Source organism: Anopheles stephensi, chromosome X, assembly GCF_013141755.1.
Source record: "Anopheles stephensi strain Indian chromosome X, UCI_ANSTEP_V1.0, whole genome shotgun sequence".
NCBI classification, from domain to species: Eukaryota; Metazoa; Arthropoda; class Insecta; order Diptera; family Culicidae; genus Anopheles; species Anopheles stephensi.
In genome coordinates this window covers 19,622,931-19,648,441 of record NC_050201.1, presented here as the reverse complement: position 1 = coordinate 19,648,441, position 25,511 = coordinate 19,622,931, and the positions used below count along the sequence as shown (strand labels likewise).

Here is a 25,511-nt window from a genome sequence, read left to right as displayed (position 1 = left end):
GACCAGTGGGTTGCACCCGTTTTTTGACGTTTAGATCGAAAACTGTTTACAAACAACAGAAGCAGCTGTATCGCACAATTAGGTTTTCACGGTGCGAAACGATAAATTTTATCTCAAAAAGTCTCAAAAAGACTTCAATGATCATCAAAATTTCACACACTAGCAGCTGGAGGTGCTCAAGGATCCGGTACAAACAGCAGCATCAGCTAAAACAGTAAACATCTCCTACCTAAACTTCCAGAACGTTCTCACCGCATTCTGTTAGTTTATATGGGATTCGTCGACCTCTGTCCTATACTGACTTCGATCAAAACAATCAACGATTCTACGAAACGGAAATAACGAACAAAAATTTTTTAAAGTGTGTGTTAATTTTAAGCTTAATTGGACTTGTGTATGCTAATTTGCTGGAATTATAACGGAAAAGCATGTGCTAATAAATATGAAGTGTGTGAATATGAAGTGTGTGGCCCATCGGCAGAATGATAGCTATAGCTAAAGGTTTCAGTTAAATTCTTGGCTAACTTGATTAACCCTTCCATTGTTGTTTTCATCAGGAATCTATGAAGTTTCAGCTTGCTAATCAGCTATAAATGCTGGAAACAATTTCTTACAGGAACAGGTGCCACTAACAGCTGAAATCGAAATGATTGTGACGTGTACGTGGGCATTTCGAGAATATTTAGCTAGATGTTGATCTAGAGTATTCCTAAGGCTTCTATGGTAAGTTTATTAAAGTGTGATCATACATAATTAAACATAACACGGCTTTGTCTTAAAACATGATTAATTGTCTTCCCTCCGATCAGTATACCAAGCAATAGGAGTTAAAGCAACGTAAAGCTATGGTGATGTGTCTGGGAAACGGAAACACGTGACGATATTTAAAGCAATGGTAGGTGAAGCAAAACCCAACCCGTTTTTGTAAAATCCAGTAAAATATGGATCTTCTTCTTCCTTCGCACTACAACCTCGAGAGGTCTTGGTCTTGGCCTGCCATTTCTGGCTTTCTGTGACTTGAGGCGGTCTGGATGGGCCCTGCCGTGTAAAGATCGGCAAGCGTACCGCCCCATTCATCCTCAAAAATATGGATACATGTAGGAAATATTCGGTTACATGGTAGTCCAAGTTGTCAATTATTATTATTGAAAACCCATGTAAAAGAAGGAAATTCTTCTACTCTGCCGCGACTCTACTAAGTCGTTAGGTCTTGGCATATTTTTGGCTTCTACATTTTGGGTTGAGCCTACTATTTCTGGCTACCACGACTTGACTGGTGCGGTCACCTTTGAAAACATCAGAGCAAAAAGTAGCTAAAAGTGGGATGTATAGGGATTTTCCGGCGAATGTCGAGTGGTATTATAATTGCTTTTAAACATATTTATAACGGCTATAACGTGCAGTTGCCTCGGTAAATCGCAATACTTGTTCAATGGACTTACTCTTCTTATCTTTCAAGAGGAATTCGCATAGAATTATATTCAAGAACATAAAACCATGCGAGAGGTATTGCGTTTTCTTTAAATACGGACTTCAAAATGTAAGCGATAATATCATAAAATAAATAGATACAAACTAGAACACGTGCTCTCATAGCTGATTGATTTCTAGACATGGATTTACAGTCAGCGAATTTGCGGTAAATGTATTGCATTCTGATCTGGGAGTACTTTCGCATAAGACCACTTGAACCGTTAGTGCGATTGAACATTTATCTAACAAGTGGCACTGGAAAAAATCACAAGAGGGCAATGTATACTTTCCTATGATTGAAGGTGGAAATGAATCCGAGTTTGCATTTGATCGATTATCATTCAACGTCGGTGAGCTATAGTGTTCGGATGTAAAAAGTGTTCTAAGCATGGCGACACAATACGATCCTCAAGCCTGCTGTTGGAGCGGTCCGTGCCGCCCTAGCGTTCTCAATCCAGCTGCCAACTTGGGTCCGGTGGTACTTAACGTACTCGAGCGAACACCACAAAAAACGGCGCAAGTGAATGTCGACACCGGTTACACTATGACCTGTGATGAATTACGGCGCCGTTCGGTGCGGCTCGCCAAGTTTCTGATAGCTTCGGAATATCGGGTGGGTGATGTGATTGTGCTAATTGCACGCAACTCGGACAACGTCGCTCCAGTCGTATTCGGATGCTTCCTTGCCGGTATAACGGTCAACACTCTCGATCCATCTTTCGGTTTGGAGGAGGTTGAGCACTTATTGCGGCTTACACGTCCCTTAGCCGTCATTGGTGATAGTGACGTTCTGGTACTCGTTGGTGAAGCTGCATCTCGGTTGGGGCTATGCTTCAACCACACTTTGTTCCTACTGCAGGAAGTCCATGGGCGTGATATTACGTTACACGAAAGTTGGATCTCTGTCGAGGCGTTGGTGCAAAGGAAGATTGAGAACGAGGATGGATTCGTTCCTGCGTACTGGGGTGACTCGAACCAGTTGATTGCTGCTATCGTGTGTTCATCGGGAACTACTGGTTTACCAAAAGCTGTTCGAATTTCACATGCCCAGCTCATCGCTCCTTATCAGCGCGTTAGCCAGCTGGACCAGGACGATACGCTGTTGTGCTTTAGCACCCTCTACTGGATATCCGGCTTGCAGATATTGATGAACGGTGTGCTCAACGGTATTCGGCGCATAATTACGACACAGCCTGCCACACCTGAACTTGCTATCCAGTTGTGCAAGCGACATCATGTAACAGTGATGCTTGTTACACCCACTATGGCTAGCGATATCGTTAGGACCATAGCTCCTACCAAACGGCTGGAATCTGTCAAGCTGTTCGCTATCGGGGGTAGCACAGTACCGAAGCGGTTACGTGACGAAATTAACCGACGAGTACTGGTAGCCGGTCGTGGGCGATCATTTGTTGGATACGGTACCAGTGAGACGGGCAATATCGCTTATGAGCTAGTGCCTAGAGAGGACTCTGTTGGTTTTCTGTTGCCGGGCGTCAGAGCAAAGGTAATTCTCCAACATTACGATCAATAAGAACCGCTTTGTCATTTCTTCACTTTTTATTTGTAGATTGTTGATGAATATGGGCAACCGATGGGTCCGAACGAAAATGGCGAGCTGCTTGTCCGTCCCGTTCACCCGTTCCTTGGGTACCATGGCGATGAATCGTCGAGTAAAGCTGCACTAGAAAATGGAACGGAAGGTTTTGTGCGTACAGGCGACATTGCTAGGTTTGATTCTGATGGGTTTCTCTATTTGATTGATCGCAAGAGAGAAATTTTCAAGTACGATGGTTTCCAGATCGCACCGACCGAACTGGAGGAGCTAATTGCTGAGCTCGAGGGAGTGCGAAACGTTGTTGTTGTCGGGCTGCCTGATCCCGACCGTTGCTATAATGATCTTGCTACAGCGCTTATTGTACGGGAATCGAACGAATCTGCGTCTTTGTCTAAAGCATTAACCGAGCAAGCGGTGATAGATCATTGCGCCCGTACTGCAGATGGTCGGGCTAGACCAAAACAGAAATGGTTACGAGGCGGAGTCATTTTCGTCGACCAGTTGCCCATGACCGCAAGCGGAAAAGTTATGCGGACTGCTGCAAAGCAACTGGCACGACAATGCAAATTGCAAAATTCAGCCCAATAAATAGATGCTTCGAAAAAAACAACACAAAAATCTTCGAAAGCAATCAACACAAACTGTGCTCCGGTGAAATATAATGTAACAGTTTTTGGTTCTTATGGGGTTATTACACAAGGGATTTTTTGGTTGGTGATTTTCTGTCAAATAGGGCGTTTGACAGAAAAAAACCCGCTGTCCGTGTAATAACACAATATGCTGCACAGATTTTTATTGCCATCATCCGAATTATTTTACATTTGAATTGTCCGTTATTCTAAAATGGGCGTGACATTAATACGTAACGTACCATGCCGGGCACCGACTGACGATGCCATTATGATAGGGATACTTTTTCGTGACCGACAGCGCTTTGGTCAGACAAACATTCGGTTAGAGATTTTTCGGTTCAAACTGGTCCCACATCACTTTCTAAGCATGATTGTTCAAATGTTTCAAAGAAAATATACGGAACAATACAGTCTGGCGTTGTTTTCGTGCTTGTTCCATTCTTTTCGGTCACCGCGCGCTGTTCCGCTGGTTACGAAGAATTGTGGGCCGAACAAAAAGCGAAATTGCTTTTTGAAAACGGAGGCACTGGTAGGAGCTGCCGCTGATGATAAATCTCAGTGTAGCACTGAGCCGCTCATGTGGTGACACAGCTGATCTCATAATCGTGTCTTCCTTCACGATCAGCGGTTTGACCTTCTCCAAAAGCCACATGTATGATTCCTCATCCATTCTGGCGTAATTTAGCCTATCCATCGGCTCCAGCCTCAGCTCTTCCATCATGTTGATATGCGATAGGGAACTTCTTTTTAAATACATGGTTTTTACCCATTTCGATCGCGGCTTACTTTCGCTTTGTGTAGCAAATAACCCTCCTAGCATTAGCAAAACATCGTCTTCAATATTCATGTTATTAAACTCATGTATCGCATGAACTAAACTGGAAAAAAATTGGAGGAAAATTGCGAGGCAAAACAACGCATCCAAAATGTAAAATGCTTGTCAAACGCCCTATTTGACAGAAAATCACCAACCAAAAAATCCCTCGTGTAATAACCCCATAATTGGTGATAGGAAGTTGGATTTTGTACCAGAACAAAAAGTGGCAAAAGTTTGATTTTTTAATAATATTTAAATGTTGTGATATTAACGATCGATTTAAATTGTGGTATATGAACAAGACGACAGTTGCGCGAAACAGCTGTGAAGCATCTGTCAAATCGAAATCCAAATAAACAGGTAAATAAACAAGCTAGGACCACACTTTGGCTCGATAGAAACAGTATAATATCTATTCCATTTACTTTAGACGCATAGAATATAATTTATCCAAAGGTTCGGTTTGATTGTATCGCTTTTATTGGTGTATCCAATTGTTCTGTGATTTTATGATTTCATTCTATTTTAACATTTCAATGAACTTATTTTTTTAGGATTGTAAAACAACATTTCCCCATGAAGTGTAACAGCATCACACACGGATCAATGTTATAACAGACGAATATACTGATTGTACAATGTTTCAAACATCCTTTAAATACTACAAGTCGAGGAATCCTCCACCTACGTTCGAGAATGTGCTACTTATCGGTACTGATCAACCTAATCTAAAGGTATGGTAGAGCAAGTAGACAAGGATAGTAAGAAAAAGATGAGTTATGTCTAAGATAGGAATCACACGATAGGAAATGATAAGTAGTTGAAAGTTTCGTTAATAATGCTCGTACTACACAGTGACAATTGCGTACATGAAGCGGTCCGGCAGCCGAGCTGATAGCAGCGTTGGTCTTCAAACTGTAGGGCCGGGTGTAATATAATCCCCGACACTTTTCATTTTCGAACGTATTTGTTCACGTTTGCAAGTGTCTTATCCGGCGGTACCATCGCTTCACGGTCTTGGCCTGCTGCAACAATCCTTGATACCGCTCACGGTCCAGTGCCTTCGTTTGCCAATCGGTTATTCCGGTCGATCTTGCGGAAGTATCAACGCCATCAATCCATCTCAGTTTGGGTTTACCACGCCTCCTCTGTCCGTGTGGACGGCCTATAAGGTCATTACGGTCTGGATCGTCCGGTGTTATTTTCATTACATGACCAGTCCTCCGGAGCCTGACGAGTCTAATTCGCTGCACGATGATCATCGTAGAGCTCGTCATCGTAGAGGCTCCTCCATTGACCTTCCACACATACCGGGCCAAACATCTTTCTGAACATGTTCCTCTCGAACACGGCTTAGAGGGTTTCGTCAGTTTTGGACAGAGTCCATATCTCAGAGGTGTTTGTGAGTACTGAGACTTTAAATGTTCTGTGGAGTCTCAACTTCGTCCGTCGTGACATAACGTCGCGTTTTTAAGTGAGGTTGTGATAAATTATGTTGACATATTCTAAGTTCTGTACATCCACCCATACACCCACAAGTTTGGAAGAGGTTGGATAGGGAGAGGAATTCGCAATGCTATTGAAATGAAAAAAAATGTTAAGATGGGATAGATGTTCTCTATTCCAGGCGGTTCGATGAATTTGCTTGCATAATCAATTCTTGTCCGTAGCGGTTCGGTGATCGAAGTGATGACTACACCGAGCGACACATGATAGGACCTCGAATCGGTGTCGCGTTGACCGTAGATGAGATTCATCCAGACTGCCTTCCAGTACGTAGGACGAAGATTTTTTCCAGTTATGGATAAGTTCAAAAAATTCAATCCAGGCAAAGAAAAACAATCAACTCTAGTCGGGCAAAAACTTCTACGCTCAATTTTTCTTAATTTCATATGCTCTTTTTTACTCCTTTTTTAACTTCGCTCCGCTATATTGGTTCTTGCTCAATCATTTATAAATTTTATCTAAAATATTTATGTGTTTTTGGTTAATCTGAATGAATACCCACATAACGACAAGAACAGATGGTTTTGGGTGCTGATTAGCCTCTTTACACTTCTAGATATTGTGTTCATTTATGCAAAACTACAAGTAAGCACTTGACGTAACGTTCGTACTTTTCCCACGTTTCGCATTGGTTTTTGTTTTCGCCCACATTTAGGCAGAGTTTTTAGACGCTGTCAGTTTTTTCCTTTAAATTATACGGTTGTCCTTGTGTAGATTACTTGTGCGTTGGTTGTTTATTAACAATATATATGCAATATATACGACAATATGCAATAAAACGCATATCATATTGCATTGCGTCGCTTGCCAGTCGAGTGCACCGATATTGTTCAATGTGTTGCGAAATCTGCTGTTTGTCTACTTGGTGAAATGTAGGGGACTTGGTTCCAACTTTTTTATTTAGTTTCAATGGTTGAGAGATAGTTTGGTTAGAAAGGGTTGCAGTCTGTAAATATCATGAATGGATGGAAATTTCAAATACAAAATACAAAATTAATGCATATGCAAGAGCTATAGACTTAAAAACTCAGTTCCTGTAACATCAATGAAAATCTAAGACATATAAAAAGCACTAGGAATAGCAATAGAACATTACTATAGAAAACCTATAATATATTCCGACAGCCAAGCGGCATGCTGATAATCTATAATCCAAAACAACAAAACTGGTATCGCGACAAAAAAAAAACAGTTGTTAGAAAAGTAAGCATAGTCGTTAGCAACTGACTACTTTACATCGAGCACAGACTACTTCGTTTTCTTGGCATCTCTCAATGCGGTTTCTTGGCGTTTCACTCAACGCAGTTTTAATGAAAAACCATATCGATTGGTCAAACAGGGGACATAAAAAATGTCCCTTTTTCACTGGGCTTTCCCTACCGCTCCAAAGTCTTTCTGTGTATGCCCCAAAGTCTCTCTGTGGGGCTCGGTGGCAGAGTATGTGGGACATAGATGATATGGATGATTTTTTTATTCGATCACTGCTTAAGTGTCCTTTAAGCCTAAGCGCTTTGGCGCGCATCTTAAGTGCATAGGACAGGTAGGCTCTAAAGTATGTGGCTGCTACCTCGGATAGCATGACATACATAATCTTTTAGATCTTCTATGAAGTACAAGGCTACACGATTCACATTTCTGAACGCAATTGAAAACATTAGAAAGTTGTCAAACTTCTCGTTGCGGAATCTCTATGATTTTGGTAGAGATTCTTAATTCCTGAGGCCCCCAAGATCCACAACAAGATTATGGAAAGATCAATCCCAATATAACTTTGCTAGATCCTTTGCCCAAGCATCTGCTTAGTATTCTTAGACTTTGAAGCGACTCTGAATGAAGAAAAAGTTAATTTTGGAACAATGGCAATTTACAATCGCAACTATTGTAGAAAACCGCAACGTGCGATTAAATTCTCTGTTTCTAACGACTGTGACAGGAGTTATTTCCGTAGAAAACATTACCACGTCCTACCCAAATAGAAACAGAGCGCATCAATGACCCTGATTAATTAGCTTGATTCGAGTTAAAACTGAACCAAGGATAGACACAAAAACTATTTTCTAAGAACCATCAAAGCATTTACTTTGTATAGCGCGATATTCAGCACAGACGAAAACATCTTTAATGCGTACGTTTTTTTTTCTGCTATTGTTGGTGAAAATTAAAAAAAAAGGAATATTAAAGAAGATTACATCGTCTATAAACTGCAACATTAGGTAGAAAGAAAACGTCGACTGCGTTGATGTTCGTCCCATTTATTAAAATACTTTGATTGAAATTCAACAAATGCCTTTATTGTTTAATTTTAACGACAGCTGTGGAAACGTTGTTAAAATAAATGATCGTTACAAGCGTATGCGATACAAAGTAACAGTCGTTTATGCAACTGCTTGAAATTTTTATAAGCGTTTGACATTTGTTTTAACGACTTGTCGCATCGTTAATTTAAACAGACATGAACACTACATGAATTTCATTTAACAAAAATGAACTTTTAAGGACTGTTCTCTCTCTGCTCTGTTTACTGCTTGGCAATACTGGCTAATAATATACGAATCGATCTACGATATATTGAAATAGGGTACCGAATTAAGGCAGATATTAGGTGGACACCACCTCACATTAATATTATGGTTAACGCTGTTAATTTTACGGAAAAGAAAACAATTGATAAAACTAAAATCTTTGAAGAAAAATTTGGATAAAGAACAAAATATTGAATCAAACAGTATGGGATCTTTCCCTGTGAGAAATGGAAAAGATCTACAACTTGGAATGACAAACATGGAAGGATAGTGACAAACTTCGAATAAGAAACATGGAAAGAAATGGCCAAATTTATGAATGCAAAAGGCATCACAATTTTAAAAATGATAAAAGCGTGGTTTCTTTATCAAGCTTGTAAACTCGTGCTATTAATGGCAAATATAATAACAATCAGAAATAATAACCACAGAGATATGTCTCTGTTGGATAGATTAAGTCAGATGAGGAAGCAAGCTTTTGAATATGCGAATTTAGATTAGAGCTAAAAAAGGATAGGCTGAGAAATCCCCCTGGACCGCCGCCACGTTCACTGGGCTGACTATTTAAAATACGGGTACGATCAAAAAGTAATGACAGTAATGCCAGGCTGTTTCTCAAGATTACTTATCCAGATTATAAGACAAAAATCACACTTTTCCCTTACTGTGATAGTATAAAACAGTGATTGCATTTTTGCATAACCTCAAACAAAATGTGACGGATGTAACTCGATTGTAAGTGTTTTATTTCTATGCCCATTTTTCTTACAGCCGGTGCAGTTGACTCATGACAATGAAAGCATTTTTTCTGGTCTATACCCACCGAACGACTGGAAAATATATGAACTATGTTCCAGGCCGGGATTGCTTCTGCTAGCCAATCCGTTCACGTGCGAGGGTCAACGGTACTGGATGAAGCGAAGCTTGGTAAACTATCCGATGCACCCGAACACTACCAACCAAAGCAACGCGAGCCAATCGACCCAGCAAGTTCAATGGTGGAAAATGGTTCAAAGTATCACGGATGCAACGGAACGTAAGAAGTTCGCCCAAAAACTTCGTTGGACCACATTAGGCTATCAGTATGATTGGACACATAAGATATACGACGAAACACGAAAGGAAAACTTCCCGTCTGAGCTACGCGCGCTAGTGCAATACGTGGCCACCGTGCTTGGTTACAATCGGTTTTCACCAGAAGCGGCGATAGTTAATTATTATCCCATCGGCTCAACGCTTGCTGGTCACACAGATCATTCAGAAGATGATCGTACAGCGCCATTGTTTTCCTTCAGGTACAAATATTTTAGTTCAGAAAGATAGTACCTATAAGCGGATAATTTTACTAGCGACTTTTTATTTTTGTTATAGCTTTGGACAGCCCGCTGTATTTCTAATCGGTGGCCTTAGTCGCGATGAGCAACCGGATGCTATCTTGCTACGAAGCGGTGACATTATCGTTATGACTGGTGAAAGTAGGCTGTGTTATCATGCGGTACCTCGTGTTTGTGCGGATTTGGAGCTTCCTGATAACATGGGAAACAGTGCCAAACGTTGGGATCCGAATGATGTCTCAGTAGAGCAGCACGACGATGAGATGTGGAATGATGTCGAGCAATACATTCAGTACAGCCGCATCAACATAAACGTAAGACAAGTTTTAAGGGAGAATCAACTCACATTACAACCGATTGGCGAGTGTCTTAAGCAAAGTCTATATAGGACAGAGGTCGACGCATCCCATACTAACTGACAAAAAGCTGTTCTGGAAGTTTAGGTAGGAAATGTTTACTGTTTTTTTAGCTGATGCTGCTGTTGGTACAGGATCCTTGAGCACCTCCAGCTGCTAGTGTGTGAAATTTTGATGATCCTTGAAGTCTTGTTAAGACTTTTTGAGATAAAATGTATTGTTTTGCACCGTGAAAACATCCGGGGATCCTTATTGTGCCATGCAGCTGCTTCTGTTGAATGTAAACAGTTTTCGATCTTAATGTCAAAAATCGGGTGCAAAATGCCGGGCATGACATTTGCTAAGATTTGACCTCTGTCCTATATAGTAGTAATGGGTTAAATTGAGAATCAAGCAGAACTGGTTCCGAAAGGGTCCAACAAAAATTGGAACCTGTTCCGAAGGGTAGGTGCAATCGAACCGTCCGGAACCGTCCGGAACCATCGGAACCGTCGGAACCGTCGAAACCGTCGGAACCATCGGAACCATCCGGAACCGTCAGAACCGTCGGAATCGTCTGAAACCGTTGGAACCATCGGAACCGTATGGAACCATCGGAACCGTCGGAACCATCGGAACCGTCTGGTACCGTCGAAACCGTCTGAACCATCGGAATCGTCGGAATCGTAGAAAACCGTATGAACAGAAACATTTTCTTTTTTTCTTTTTTCCGGGTTTCACTTTACGCGTCTCTTCGGATAACCGGATCGACGATCTGAAATATTTCTATGGGTAGATTATTTTGATAATGAACGCCGTTGACTTTGTTGGAAACGATGCAAAGCTGTTTTGCTTATGAAATTAATAGCTTATGAAGAATGAAAGAATGAAATATGTGTTTACCTCCTACCAGTGCGCTACATTACTTATTGATAAAATTTTTCAATACCGATGTTAAATTTTCATGAATAAACAGGAAATTATTACGCATTACACTTTGCAACACATTTACGCATTTTTCCTCAACATCGTTTAGAAGTGTTACTGAATGCAAAACTCAGATGTTGGTGATGTGATAGGATATGTAGTCACCCACCGTTTTCTGGTGTTCCCACATCCTACCACAGCCACCCCGATGTCCTTTATCTTTCATTTATATTCACACGAAAATTATAATTAAAATATTGTTCTAATTGCAATTTGCTAATGTTTCATAATATTGTACCATTAGCAATACGGCCAGGCCGTTCTTCATGAATAAAAAAAAAAAAATAATAATATTTTACCATTGTTAAAGTTAATAATTATGATTTAGCTGTTAAATTTAAAAAAGGATCTGGAAACCAAATCGAGGCCTCTTTGAATTGGTGCATTATTAAACTTTGAATATTTCCCAAAATTGTTTTTTTAGAATTTTCAAATTATTATCTAAGCTCCTTTTTATCTTTCCATAAAAATTAAATTATTGGTTGGCTATTTTTTATTTTGTCAATGTTATTCTACGAAACTAACATTTTGTTAGCTTAAACATTACGAAGTATTTATATCTTCACTTTCACTAATCTATACGTGTATTTTATTGTGATTATGTTTAATAAAAATTATTTCTTTTATTTTTTTGACTTCTACCTTTTTTTTCTGTTAATATAATACCTGCTTTAGAAAATATACGTTCACATGGAACAAAGGATGCAGGAATACTCAAATATTGTTTTGCAAACATTTAAAGTGTCGGGTACACGGCTTCTCTTTCCTTCCTCCAAATAAATGGATCACTTTTCACATGCAGATTTTGTTCCGAAATGTAACGATCCAGCTCAAGAGCCGAAAGAATTCTTGAGCTAGATACATTCTGTGTACGGTGAACTTTTTTAAGGGGTTGCCAAATATCATCATCACTATCGTTATCGTTAACTTTGTCATCTGATATCTCTGTTTCAATTTCACTTTGGAATGAAATCATCTTTTCAATAATTTTGTCGCACACTGGTACAGCGCGTCGCATCCTAAAAACCCATCCTTTTGAAATCTGGGGTCTAGCAAAATCGCATATGAAACTAGTTCAAGATTATTTGTTTTTTTGAACCTACTTTGAAGGCCAACTAAAAGCTCATCAACTAATTCTATCACCTTCGGATGTAATATTTACTCTTACGTAGACAAAAATCCCATTGTTGATATTGTCACAGATTTTTCTGCCATAATTTCTATTGTCACACATGAACAACTTCAGCATCTTAGTAGCCTGTTCGAAAATGTTCTATATGAAACTTTCAATGTAACAATTCAAGATGCTAACGGAATTCTGTTCTGTTTGAAGCGATCTAGCATTTCATACGTGGAATTCCATCGGGTAGGACAATCCTGTTTTATTTTTAGTTGTGGGTGATTTAAATTGGTTTGCATTTCAGACAACTTTAGGGCAGCTTTAGAACTTTTCTTGAAATGCATTACGATGCTTTTTACATTTTCCGTTGTAGATTTTATCTTTCGCAGGGCTTGTTGAACAACCAAATTCAAAGTGTGAGCGCCACACGGACGATGTGGCAGGTTTAAGATTGCTGCAGCTGACTTCATATTGGTGGCATTATCTGTCACCAAAGCTTGTTGTTGATTTTAAAGGCGTCGGTTATATTTGTTATCCAGTCAGCTACATTACTTCCCGTATGGTTTATAGAAAATTTCGAACATTGCAAAAAATACGAACACAGTTCTAATTTAATGTCCATAAAATCGGCCGTCATTGCAAAAAAAAAATCAAATTGTTAATGCTTGTCCAACAATCTGCTGTCACTGCAATATCTGAAGCCAGACGGTTCCGACGGTTCCAGACGGTTCCGATAGTTCCAGACAGTTCCGATGATTCCGGACGGTTCCGGACGATTCCGGATAGTTCGGATGGTCCCGACGGTTCCGAACGGTTCCGGACGGTTCCGGATGGTTCCAGGTGGAACCAACGATTCATTTCCTCGGAATTGGAACTGGAATGACACCGGCGGGAACCTCAAAGACCCAAAGCCTCTATAAATAAACGAAAAAAACACCGGTCGGAACCGGATCAGAATCGTGGGTCCGTTCCAGGGAACCCATCACTATTATATAGATTTTGGTCTTAAGCATGACAACGTGTGATGGGTGAACAGTTTTGTTCTGCTAGTCATTCGAGTAATAATTAATCTATTTTTGCGTTGTGCTTCAAAGTGTTGGTTTTTCAACGATCGGCACACACGCACGTCATCGACCTGCCGAAGTGGCAAACAAATGATGGCGTCCAAGATTGGTACTACGGGCGAATGACATGGGTTAGAAAGGTGTGAGTAATAATTAGATATTTGTACAAGAAATATGGTTTTATGCTGATTTTGTTATTTGCATGCAGGATGCAAGGATGCAGGAATACTCAAATATTGTTTTGCAATCATTTAAAGTGTCGGGTACACGGCTTCTCTTTCCTTCCTCCAAATAAATGGATCACTTTTCACATGCAGATTTTGTTCCGAAATGTAACGATCCAGCTCAAGAGCCGAAAGAATTCTTGAGCTAGATACATTCTGTGTACGGTGAACTTTTTTAAGGGGTTGCCAAATATCATCATCACTATCGTTATCGTTAACTTTGTCATCTGATATCTCTGTTTCAATTTCACTTTGGAATGAAATCATCTTTTCAATAATTTTGTCGCACACTGGTACAGCGCGTCGCATCCTAAAAACCCATCCTTTTGAAATCTGGGGTCTAGCAAAATCGCATATGAAACTAGTTCAAGATTATTTGTTTTTTTGAACCTACTTTGAAGGCCAACTAAAAGCTCATCAACTAATTCTATCACCTTCGGATGTAATATTTACTCTTACGTAGACAAAAATCCCATTGTTGATATTGTCACAGATTTTTCTGCCATAATTTCTATTGTCACACATGAACAACTTCAGCATCTTAGTAGCCTGTTCGAAAATGTTCTATATGAAACTTTCAATGTAACAATTCAAGATGCTAACGGAATTCTGTTCTGTTTGAAGCGATCTAGCATTTCATACGTGGAATTCCATCGGGTAGGACAATCCTGTTTTATTTTTAGTTGTGGGTGATTTAAATTGGTTTGCATTTCAGACAACTTTAGGGCAGCTTTAGAACTTTTCTTGAAATGCATTACGATGCTTTTTACATTTTCCGTTGTAGATTTTATCTTTCGCAGGGCTTGTTGAACAACCAAATTCAAAGTGTGAGCGCCACACGGACGATGTGGCAGGTTTAAGATTGCTGCAGCTGACTTCATATTGGTGGCATTATCTGTCACCAAAGCTTGTTGTTGATTTTAAAGGCGTCGGTTATATTTGTTATCCAGTCAGCTACATTACTTCCCGTATGGTTTATAGAAATTTCGAACATTGCAAAAAATACGAACACAGTTCTAATTTAATGTCCATAAAATCGGCCGTCATTGCAAAAAAAAATCAAATTGTTAATGCTTGTCCAACAATCTGCTGTCACTGCAATATCTGAAGCCAGACGGTTCCGACGGTTCCAGACGGTTCCGATAGTTCCAGACAGTTCCGATGATTCCGGACGGTTCCGGACGATTCCGGATAGTTCGGATGGTCCCGACGGTTCCGAACGGTTCCGGACGGTTCCGGATGGTTCCAGGTGGAACCAACGATTCATTTCCTCGGAATTGGAACTGGAATGACACCGGCGGGAACCTCAAAGACCCAAAGCCTCTATAAATAAACGAAAAAAACACCGGTCGGAACCGGATCAGAATCGTGGGTCCGTTCCAGGGAACCCATCACTATTATATAGATTTTGGTCTTAAGCATGACAACGTGTGATGGGTGAACAGTTTTGTTCTGCTAGTCATTCGAGTAATAATTAATCTATTTTTGCGTTGTGCTTCAAAGTGTTGGTTTTTCAACGATCGGCACACACGCACGTCATCGACCTGCCGAAGTGGCAAACAAATGATGGCGTCCAAGATTGGTACTACGGGCGAATGACATGGGTTAGAAAGGTGTGAGTAATAATTAGATATTTGTACAAGAAATATGGTTTTATGCTGATTTTGTTATTTAAAGTGTGTTACAGGGTTCACCGATAGATAGCATACGGCGAGCATACCTTAGCGGTTCGCGCAAACGTTTAAGACATCTGCGGCCATCGATAGCGATTCGCATGTACAATTAGCGAATGGCCCAAAATGGATAGCGATTCGCGTGCACACTTTAGTGAATGTCAGAATTCGGCGCGGTTTGAAAATATAGGTTTATATGACCCAGGACTCCTCAAGTCGAGATTGGAAAAAATCGTTTAAATTTCGTTTTTTATGTAATTGGAAAGTTGTTGCGCACAAAAGTGATGTGAAAATTAATGTTCATTATTATAAAGCATAAATTTATTGATTTTCAGCGTTGGTTAAAAAAATAATAACAAAACTTTGTGAAACATAAGAAGAACAGCCATGTGAAGAATTCAAACTTGGACGTATATACACGAATTCAAAATTGATGTGATCACGAAAAAAAATCCGTTCAGCCAATGAAAATATTTAGCATATTGGTCTAGCAACCGAAGCGTTCACAGTTTTACCAAGCGATTAAAAATCAGAGCATCATTGGCGGTTTAATTATACATTCCTTCGTTGTTTTTTGGTTTTGGCAATCATCCTTTTAAAGGTACGAATTTCAGCACAATTAAAAAGTGCTACAACTAGAATTCTCATTGAATTTGAGTGTTTTCTAGGTGTTTGGCTACGATAGGAGCTCTTGCTTGTTGAAGTGCGCCCCGAACATTTTTCTTGTCGGTAAATTTGTTTTATTAACGCACCGTGAAAGAATACAGTGAGTTTCAATAGCGGTATGTGCTGAAGCGAAACAACTGAGACACACATCGTTCTTTTTACTTTTTGCTTGCAGATATGAATTCCAGCCAAAGCTCTGTACAAGAGAAAAATGCAAGCAGCGCTATGCAAGCACCTCGCCGCCGAAAAACTACCAGCAACGAAGATAGAGAGCGCGTGGTAACGGCGTATGAAAACGGAGCCACTGCAGCTACGATTAGCGAAATGTTTAATTTGAAAAAACCGACTGTCCATGGCATCATCAAAAAATACCAAACCCAATGGCAAATCGAGGCAAAGAAGCGTGGTGGCAACAGATCTAAACTATTGTCGCAGCAAGCCGTAAATGATGTTCGGAACTGGATCGACGAGGACTGCACGGTGACGCTTAAAGCACTCGCAGGGAAAGTGTTCGAACAACACGGTGTTCGAGTTTCGTCGACAACCATAGCGAGGGAAATAAAACGATTCAACTACTCTCTGAAGATGGTCAAACTGTTACCGGAGCGACGCAACACACCAACGACTATGGAAAAAAGGAAACATTACGCCACACAATTTTATGAAATTGCGCGCGAAATTCCGGATAATGGTTTAATCTATTAAGACGAAGTAGGATTTAACGTCAGTATGCGTACGCTAAAAGGACGATCGCAGAGAGGAACACCGGCCACCATCACCGTTCCACAGTTAAGCACTAGGAACATCTCCATCATTTGTGCTATGCATTGGTACGGCGTGCTGCTTTACACCACACACACTCGATCCGTGAACCGTGAACGGTTTATACAGTTTATTGAAGAACTAAAGCAAACCCTGCGATCGAAGAACATTAACAGCAGCTACTTTATAATGGATAATGTAGCTTTCCATAAAACACCCGCAGTAAGAGTTGCAATCGGAAATGATAGCGACAAACCTTTATAACTACCACCCTACTCACCATTCCTTAATCCTATTGAAAATCTTTTCAGCCAGTGGAAGAGTTTTGTGAGGCGAAGCAATCCTTCGAATGATCAATTGATGGAAGCGATTCGGAGTGGATCCAGGCCAATAACCGGACAGGATTGCGATGGCTACATTTTGAATAAGTGGCAATACATGTCCCGTTGTTTGAGGGGCGAAGAAATTTTAGATGAAGTTATTTTATATATATATATATATATATATATATATATATATATATATATATATATATATACATATATATATATATATATATATATATATATATATATATATACATATATATATATATATATATATATATATATATATACAGGATTAGAAATTAAGATTTTAGTTTTAATGTGTATTATATTGTACTGACGATTCTTAAAAAGATGTAGTTTAAATAATGCTGCTGGACGAATTAAAATAACATTTCCGTTGGTTTCAATCACTATCTCATTCGAACATGCGATTTTGAGGTGATTAGTACGGCCAAGTCACAGTGATTATAATTAAAATGCCAATAATTTTTTTCTAACACATTTGGAACGATATTCGAATCGCATCTCGCATCGCATCGAATGAATCGCATCGATCATTCTAATGCATCCAGCACCTCATTTGCCACATTTTCGGAGAAAAAACATTGAAATTTCTCCAGCGCCTTAATATGCTCATCCGCAACGCGCTTCTTCAACAAGGCTGCCTTGCCTAAACATCCCATCCCGCCGTACGCGTTATGGTTCAAATGAACCTCTTCTTAGAGCGCTCTCGGACTTCAACAATTCGTATCATCTGTTCGACTACAATGTCCCTGTGTCCCGTTTTCGTTCTCGTCTACGTGAGTCCTCATTCTTGCGTCTACCTTAGTGTTTTGTGTACTTTGTTGACTTCCTACTGTTTCTTTTCCTTATATTACTTAGTTATTAAGTAAATTTGTGTAACCCTGTTAAATAAATAAATAAATAAATTAAGTTTAATCAATTAATGAAGTTTTCCCAAACGCTTTTGAATAATTCTGAATTCCCACTTATTTGCGTGAACATACTCACGGGCTGCAATGTTCGCTCCCACTTTTAGCTCTCGAATTATTGATTGAACTTCACTATGGTTCGTATCATTTGATGGAGTCATCAAATCAAGTCTGGATCGAATCTGGCGTCTTAAAACTAACATTGAGGGTGAAAATCCAGTTGCTGGATTTTTTTCGAATTGAATTATTTTTCGGTACGATATTAGGATGTTACAAAGTTCACTGTGAATTCCTGAGCGATCGCGTTGTAAGGATTTCAGTTAACATTTCATGGTCTGTATCAACCGTTCCGCTTGGCCATTAGTGGCTGGATGAAACGGTGCACTTAGTTTGTGGACTACTCCATTGAGTTTCAGAAATTGTGCAAAGTCCACTGAAGTAAATTGAAGACCATTGTGACTCACCAATACAGAAGGAAATCCATATGCACTGAAAAACTCTCTACATAAACGAATTGTTGTCTCAGATGTCATGTTCTTCACTAGGAACACTGAAGGCCATTTGGAATACGCATCAACTAAGATGAGCTAGTAAAACCCCATGAATGTACCGAAATAATCCACATGAATTCGTTGGAAAGGTTCTTTTGGTTCTTCCTAACAATGAAATGAAACCTTGGATGGATTTGCTTTTGCTGACTGACAGCAAATACAGTCATTGACCAGGTTTTCAATATCCCTGTCTATGCCTTCCCACCAGCAGTGGCTGCGAGCAAGAGATTTAATTCGTGATATGCCAAAATATGTTGAGTGAAGTTCACGAAAAACTTTTATTCTCAGCATAGGAGGTATGTATACTCGGCTACCACGCATCATGCAATCTTTTTGCAAACTAAATTGCTCTTGATCTACGCCAAATCTTAATTTTGCCTCGATTGGTTTCCCCGTTCATTTTCATTTTCATCTGCCAGAGTGGTTGAACTCAATTCACCTACTGTAAGTGGCAGTTTTGTATAGTGTTTACCTACTACGTCCGGTTCTTCAATTTCCGATTCAGGATCGGTAGAGGTAATGGGTAAGCGAGACATCGCATCAGCATTTTCATGCTCTAATCAAAAGCCTGCAAAAATGCCGCGTAATGCTGCATGCGCATCGCGGACATAGCAGGGAGTCCCTTAGATTCCGAAAATATTTGACTAATCGGCTTATTATTCGTCACCAAAGTAAATTTTCGAGCGTAGAGGTATTGGTGTAATTTACGAATACCAAAAGTAATAGAGTATACCTCTTTATCGATCTGGGAGTAGCGCTGTTGTATCCGAGATAGAGTTTGCGAAGCATACTGCAACGGTCGTTCTATTCCATCGAGGAACTGATGGCTTAGTACCGCTCCGACCCCATAGCGTGATACTTCAGTAGCTAAAACTACTGAAAGCGATGGATTGTAGTGCACCAAGAAACTATCCGATTGAATTTCCCGCTTTACAAATGCGAAGGACTTCTCACATTCTCTACTTCACTTAAAAGGAACTTCATCTGTAAGTAGATTATTTAATGGGTATAAAAGTGTACTGAGATTAAGAAAGAATCTACTATAGTAATTAATTAGTCGCACAAAAGAGCTTACTTGTTCCTTGTTTTGGGGAATGGGCATATTCTGTAAAGCGTCAATCTTTTCGCGTAGTTTATGGATTCCAAGTCTATCGACCATGTAACCGCAACGTTCAATTCTGCGTCTGGTCTTCTGGTCTGCGAAAAATTCGCACTTTTCTTTATTAACCCGCAACCCATACTTGGCTAATCTTTTTCATACTTCCTCGAGTCTGAGCAAATCTATCTTTGTATCAGGACCAGTTACCCGAATATCGCTTAACTTAACTTAACTATTAACTATTGTTTTGCATATTTTACAGAAAAATAAAAAAACATTGGAAAGCAAAAACAACATTACAAAAAAATTGTTTTTGAACATTGAAACATGCTCAAAGAGCAGCAAATAATAATTTTATAATTACATACGAGCTGCGTTGCAATTTAAGCGTTCTCTTCAACTAATATCATTTAAAAAAATTATTACAAATAATATGGTTTTTACCGGTCATTTTTTAAATATTTTTTATAAATTTATGGTTTATATAATATAAATTTATGGTTTTACCGGTCATTTTTTAAATATTTTTTAAAATCAAGCGTTACCCCAACCGTTTGCGAACGCTTCAGCAATCGTTTCAAATTTGACATTTCAGTTCAACCTGGCCATCGTCCACTTCAACCTAGCCTGTGTCTAGTTCAACTTGGCCATAGTCTAGAAAGGGTAACCGATCGCCAGTTCTACCTGGCAATTGTTTACTTCATCCTAGCCATTGCCCAGAAATGGCTCGCACATCGTTAGTTCTTCTCGGAAACCCTGTATGGTGATTTTGTAAGTCTAACCCTGCCTCCTGCTTTTTTCATCGGAATGACAGGAGTGGCCCATTCAGAGTGATCCTCGATGGTCGATCTCCTTGTCAACTGCACTGCGTATTGCAAACGCCACTAGCCTAGCTTTTATGTATATTGCAGTATACTGTATGTATACTGAAGCTTGTATCCTTTTAATTTTACCTACACGTTCATCGAAAACAACTGCAATTCTTTTTAATAAGGCATTTAGTTCACTAGCGGCAGAATGATCTCCACCGCTGCAGTTCGAAATTGTATGTGTACCGGGTTTAAATACACGATTGAAATCTAAGTTCAAAGCCAGTCGCGTTCTAACAATGGATGCCTACAGGAGTCCGCAACGTGTAAAGACAATGCGATCTCTTTACCGTCAGCAACAACTTTAACCATTATTTTCCCGAGTACATCAATGTCACTGTCACACCCACTGGTCCTGTCGAGCGGTTTCCGCACAAGGTCCTCAGCTTTGTACCCAATTTTGTGCTCGTGTGCAACATTCCATATTGCTATCCCTCTTTGCCAGTATGGCAATGATCGTCTGTGCTGCTCTGTCAATTCTTCCACAGCCTGTGTCGATGTGTATGCCTGTGTATGCCACTGCTCGACCGTGTAAACGCGCGGTATTGGTATGTATTGTCGCGTCGGTGTAGACTTGACAGGTACGGTGCCGGCACGTAAACAAACCATTGGCCGCAGTTGCTGTTATGGATTAGAATTGTGTTTAGGCAAAGCAAGTTTGCCAGCCAAAACATCCGCGTCACGTCGAGATCGCTCCTGTATCGGAGGGACCGTCGCATTAATCAATTGTGTTAAAAATTTGTGGGAAAAACGTAGTGCAATGAAAGTCTTTGGCTCTCTTTCGGAGCCGGCGTAGGAAGCTTCCGGATGTGTTTCGGAGCCGGCATCGGATACTATCGGAGTGTTTAAAGAGGCGGATGAGGTCTCTGAGGGCCAAAGCCTCTTTTAATAAATGGTTTAAAAAAAGAGCTGTTTTGTTTGTGAAGCAAATAGTGGCAAGGCGAAAGAAAACACATATCACAATACATACAAACAGCGTGATCACACACACATGTATACCCCTGGAGCGCAAACGCTCACGCACACCACCCCATAAGCCCGAATCCGAACGTCCTCAGAATGTCCTCAGCCCATGTAAAAACGTCCTCAATTTTGTATGGCCGGCGGGCTTGTGACACAAAATTAGGACGTTGCATGCGGATTCGAGCACTTGTATGACGAGTGGGCAGTAACTAACAAGCCGTAATTTCGTTGGGAGAATGTCTAAGCAGTCAAAGAATTGCCTTTTGTCACGTAAATAAATCAAAGATACAGGCGATCCGGTGTCAATCTCGAACGTCAGCTTTTTTTATTTGACCATCAGATTCAAACGAAACTTACCAGGCATACCACCCCAACTAGCCAAGTTTTTGACGTCACGTGTATTTTTTTATATGGGCACAATATCATCAAAACTCTCATCAAAATGCCAGCGATAGCAGCAGAAAATGATGATGTTTCTGTGACGTGTCGCGTGGCGTGTCGCGTCACATCCGATTTGTATCTCAACATTTTACCCGTATCTCGTACCCACACCACCACCTTTCGGATCGTTCGAAATGAAAACACGAAGGTTTACTCTTCACACTTTTCATTTATTGTACTCATCTTTGACTCACACTGATTTCGCTAGTCCCCCTAGTACCGCTGCCAGCTGATCGTCTCTTCCTCGCTTCGTTCGTGGCCGTCGATCTATCCTTCCATCGGTGTGCATTGGCCGTGCACGTTTAGCCGTCCGCCTTCCTCTCTCCGCTCCTACGTACTCTTTCTTCACAAGACCGGGCTTTCTTGGAGATTCGTTACTTGTTGTAGGCGGTGTCCGCTGAAATGATATTAGAAAAAAAAAACACATAAGAAGTAATAAGCACCAAACTAAAAATAACCACTAGTTGAAAGATGATCCCTTCTCGAGTCTTTTACCGCGATGGGTATAGCTTGCAACCGAGGCCGACTTTAGTTTGTGGAGGCGGTGTTGCGCGAGGGGCAGAAAAACGGCTTGAGAGGGGGTGAAACCGTGCAACTTTAGCGAAAAGTCGCATACTTGGCTCCCTAGGACCGGCCGTACTTAGATGGAAAACATCCTTGATGATGCAGGGTTGCTCCTCCAGGTGGTGTGTGCCATCCGTCTTCTTCTTCGTTTTGACCAGACACATTTTCTCCAGGTGTCCTATCTTCGAGCAGAACTTGCAGATCATCGTTTTATATGGACACCTGTCTGCGTAGTGACCAGGATCCCCGCAACGACCGTTTCCTTTGTTCTTCAGGGTTGCACGGTTGATGAAACGCACCTCGACTCGTACTTGCATTGTTTGACCGGTGACACATTTCCATTCCGTATGCGATTTCTTCAAATCGAAGCGTTAAATCGCGCACTTCCAGCAACCGGGATTGTATTATCCGATTTCGTATGCCAAAAATAAATTGGTTGCGTAGAGCCTTGTCCAAATAATCCCCGAAATTGCACGACTGGGCGAGCTTCTCCAAATTCATTAAGTAATCGTTAAGAGATTCGTGGCCTTGCTGTTTGCGACTAGCGAACTTGAAATATTCAAGGATTTCCTGAGGAGTAGGGCTGAAATGGTCTTTAAGCAGAGCGACAATTTCGCTGCATATTTTTGTGATCGGTTATGCATTCTTCAGCTTGTTGCACAGCACATCATATGTAGGGCCCCCCTTGTAATGTGGCAGGAAATCTGATCCCATGCAATGTAAATCGTCTTTTCGAACATGGTAGATCCGGAACGAAATTTGCAACCTATCCAACCATCGATCAAACTTTGATGTTGCAGGGTTGAACGGCTCGAACGAAAACGTAATCGGCGTTCCGGCAGCAGGAGCGTCAGTATTATGCTCGGTTGGGGGTGTCATGGAGTAAACACAATGGCAGCAATCAGCTAAACACAATGCAGGAACTTTTCTTTTGCTGCAGTTGAAAAATTGCGTAGTTTCGTACTCGTACTCGTCGCCAAAATTGTTGTATCTCGACTCGTAGTTTTATTTATGGCTGATTTGGCTGACAACTAGCATGCTTCTGCAGCGTCACGGCCCACTCGTCATACAAGTGCTCGAATCCGCATGCAACGTCCTAATTTTGTGTCACAAGCCCGCCGGCCATACAAAATTGAGGACGTTTTTACATGGGCTGAGGACATTCTGAGGACGTTCGGATTCGGGCTTATGGGGTGGTGTGCGTGAGCGTTTGCGCTCCAGGGGTATACATGTGTATGTGATCACGCTGTTTGTATGTATTGTGATATGTGTTTTCTTTCGCCTTGCCATTATTTGTTTCACAAACAAAACAGCTCTTTTCTTAAATCATTTATTAAAAGAGGCTTTGGCCCTCAGAGACCTCATTCGCCTCTTTAAACACTCCTATAGTCTCCGATGCCGGCTCCGAAACACATCCGGAAGCTTCCTACGCCGACATAGAGCTGAAGGCTTTCATTGCACTACGTTTTTCCCGCAAATTTTTAACACAATTAATTAATGCGAAGGTCCCTCCGATACAGGAGCGATCTCGACGTGACGCGTATGTTTTGGCTGGCAAATTTGCTTTGCCTAAACACAAATCTAATCCATAACAGCAACTGCGGCCAATGGTTTGTTTCCGTGCCGGCACCGTACCTGTCAAGTCTACACCGACGCGACAATACATACCAATACCGCGCGTTTACACGGTCGAGCAGTGCCATACACACGCATACACATCGACACAGGCTGTGGAAGACAGAGCAGCACAGACGATCATTGCCGTACTGGCAAAGAGGGATAGCAATATGGAATGTTGCACGCGAGCACAAAATTGGGTACAAAGCTGAGGACCTTGTGCGGAAACTGCTCGACAGGACCAGGGAGGATACTGCATGCATCCTCCTCATATTCGGTTTTGTTTTTCTTGCTATATTTGCAGACGAGTCAAACCATCATCGTATAGCGCGAGTGTGAGGCGTGTGCGTTTGCCATCTTCAAATTTACCGGCAGCGGTGTACGGAGCTGCATCTTCACTTAATGAATTATAAATTTTAATCCGATTATAGTCCATCGGCAACAGCAGTATGTTAAGTCCGCCGGTCGCGCCGTCACAGTAGTGACAATGTCGGTAGCGTTTGCTGTTTATTGCGGGGCAACAGTCGTGAACCGCGTGCCTACAAGAAGTATACCTGCTCTGTTTTTTGTCCACCCGTTGACGGCAAATATTTATGCATGAGCGTCTTGATCGGCTCGGCATTGTACGGAACGGAGCAGCTCAGCTTTTAAGCAGCTTTAACGGTCATAAACGAGCGGTAAAACGATGTTTTGATGTTTTATTCGCCGTTGATCCGTCATCCAGGGATGGGAATGTACCCGGTGAAGAATTTGCATAAGCCCCAGCCACCCCAATTCGGTAGGGATGCCTTCCGTACGCTTTACGATTTTAATATGCCATCGAAAAATGCACCATTAACCTCGGCATACTTCCGCACGCTCTCACGCTGACGTCACCAAGCGCCAAATATTGACATTCCAAGGAGGGCAATAAGAAGGATGGCTTAATTAGAAACAGAAAGGCACGAGCTGGTAGGTTTTGCGTACCGCACATTGATTAAAGCACATTCTTGAGCACCACTCGCACACCGGCGGCAAATGAAGCAATCTTTAATGTTGTCCTTTAAGTCGCATTAAAATCTCAAATATTCTTACCACGTCTCCATCATCATCACTTCTCTACACACAAGAAAGAAAAAAAAAAACCAAGAAAAGGATTGATTTATCGATCGCGCTTTGTTAGGGGGGTCGTTTAAAAACATATTACTTCCTTCGGGCTCAGCGTACTAAGCAGATAAGAGCCTTAGCAGCGGAACCCGACGCACAATCGCGGCTACTATAAATCGCTCCGGCGTGCCCTGATTAAACCGCCGATCTTCTGAATCGCCCATGCTAAGAGGGTTCCCGATTTCACCGCGATATTCTAATTTAGCGTGACTGCTCTCCTGACAACCAAAGGAACGAGTCGTTAATGTTTGTTTTTTTTTAACTTTTGTTTATGTTTTTCTTCATCAGCTGTCGTTAATTTTGTCGCTTTAAGGCTTGATCGCTTCG

General features: G+C 41.0%; 3 protein-coding genes and 1 long non-coding RNA gene across 23 annotated transcripts in view; 2 read left to right on the top strand and 2 right to left on the bottom strand.

Annotated features, from left to right (window-relative positions):
* Window positions 1-8,266, bottom strand: part of LOC118514387 — a 14,502-nt gene extending 6,236 nt beyond the window's left edge. The window contains exon 1 of the long non-coding RNA XR_004906608.1: window positions 8,251-8,266. This is a non-coding gene — a long non-coding RNA (uncharacterized LOC118514387). The remainder of the gene's footprint in view (window positions 1-8,250) is intronic.
* On the top strand, window positions 27-25,511 carry LOC118513798 (nucleic acid dioxygenase ALKBH1). Of its 20 annotated transcripts, XR_004906522.1 has the most exons (8): window positions 32-723; window positions 810-895; window positions 5,035-5,214; window positions 9,280-9,803; window positions 9,880-10,156; window positions 15,581-15,846; window positions 15,914-16,011; window positions 16,087-16,104. XR_004906522.1 is itself a non-coding variant. In XM_036060036.1 (7 exons), the coding sequence occupies exons 3-7, from the start codon at window positions 5,119-5,121 to the stop codon at window positions 16,178-16,180; spliced, it is 1,089 nt and encodes a 362-aa protein (XP_035915929.1). In that variant the 5' UTR covers window positions 30-91; window positions 617-723; window positions 5,035-5,118; the 3' UTR covers window positions 16,181-16,870. The 20 variants fall into 20 exon arrangements, 18 of the variants coding, with proteins under 18 accessions (XP_035915952.1, XP_035915929.1, XP_035915992.1 ...); XM_036060036.1 differs by lacking the exons at window positions 810-895; window positions 15,581-15,846 and having other exon boundaries at window positions 30-91; window positions 617-723; window positions 16,087-16,870; XM_036060006.1 differs by lacking the exons at window positions 810-895; window positions 15,581-15,846 and having other exon boundaries at window positions 31-214; window positions 617-723; window positions 16,087-16,870.
* LOC118513525 (probable 4-coumarate--CoA ligase 1) lies at window positions 908-3,672 on the top strand. The gene is made up of 2 exons (XM_036059399.1): window positions 908-2,980; window positions 3,044-3,672. Exons 1-2 carry the CDS (start codon window positions 1,862-1,864, stop codon window positions 3,617-3,619), a joined length of 1,695 nt encoding a protein of 564 aa, XP_035915292.1. The 5' UTR covers window positions 908-1,861; the 3' UTR covers window positions 3,620-3,672.
* On the bottom strand, window positions 22,007-23,450 carry LOC118514108. The gene is made up of 2 exons (XM_036060686.1): window positions 22,353-23,450; window positions 22,007-22,254 (listed from the first exon to the last, which is right to left on the bottom strand). Exons 1-2 carry the CDS (start codon window positions 22,736-22,738, stop codon window positions 22,203-22,205), a joined length of 438 nt encoding a protein of 145 aa, XP_035916579.1. The 5' UTR covers window positions 22,739-23,450; the 3' UTR covers window positions 22,007-22,202.

Excerpts from the sequence above, each read along its gene's own strand:
- LOC118513525 (XM_036059399.1), top strand. The coding sequence starts at position 1,862 with ATGGCGACACAATACGATCCTCAAGCCTGCTGTTGGAGCGGTCCGTGC. Across the intron at positions 2,981-3,043 it reads TGCCGGGCGTCAGAGCAAAG|ATTGTTGATGAATATGGGCA; the intron begins GTAATTCTCCAA and ends TTTTATTTGTAG.
- LOC118513798 (XM_036060036.1), top strand. The coding sequence starts at position 5,119 with ATGTTTCAAACATCCTTTAAATACTACAAGTCGAGGAATCCTCCACCT. Across the intron at positions 5,215-9,279 it reads CTGATCAACCTAATCTAAAG|CCGGTGCAGTTGACTCATGA; the intron begins GTATGGTAGAGC and ends TTTTTCTTACAG. Across the intron at positions 10,157-15,913 it reads ACAGCCGCATCAACATAAAC|GTGTTTGGCTACGATAGGAG; the intron begins GTAAGACAAGTT and ends AGTGTTTTCTAG.
- LOC118514108 (XM_036060686.1), bottom strand. The coding sequence starts at position 22,738 with ATGCAAGTACGAGTCGAGGTGCGTTTCATCAACCGTGCAACCCTGAAG. Across the intron at positions 22,255-22,352 it reads TGCAAGCTATACCCATCGCG|CGGACACCGCCTACAACAAG; the intron begins GTAAAAGACTCG and ends ATATCATTTCAG.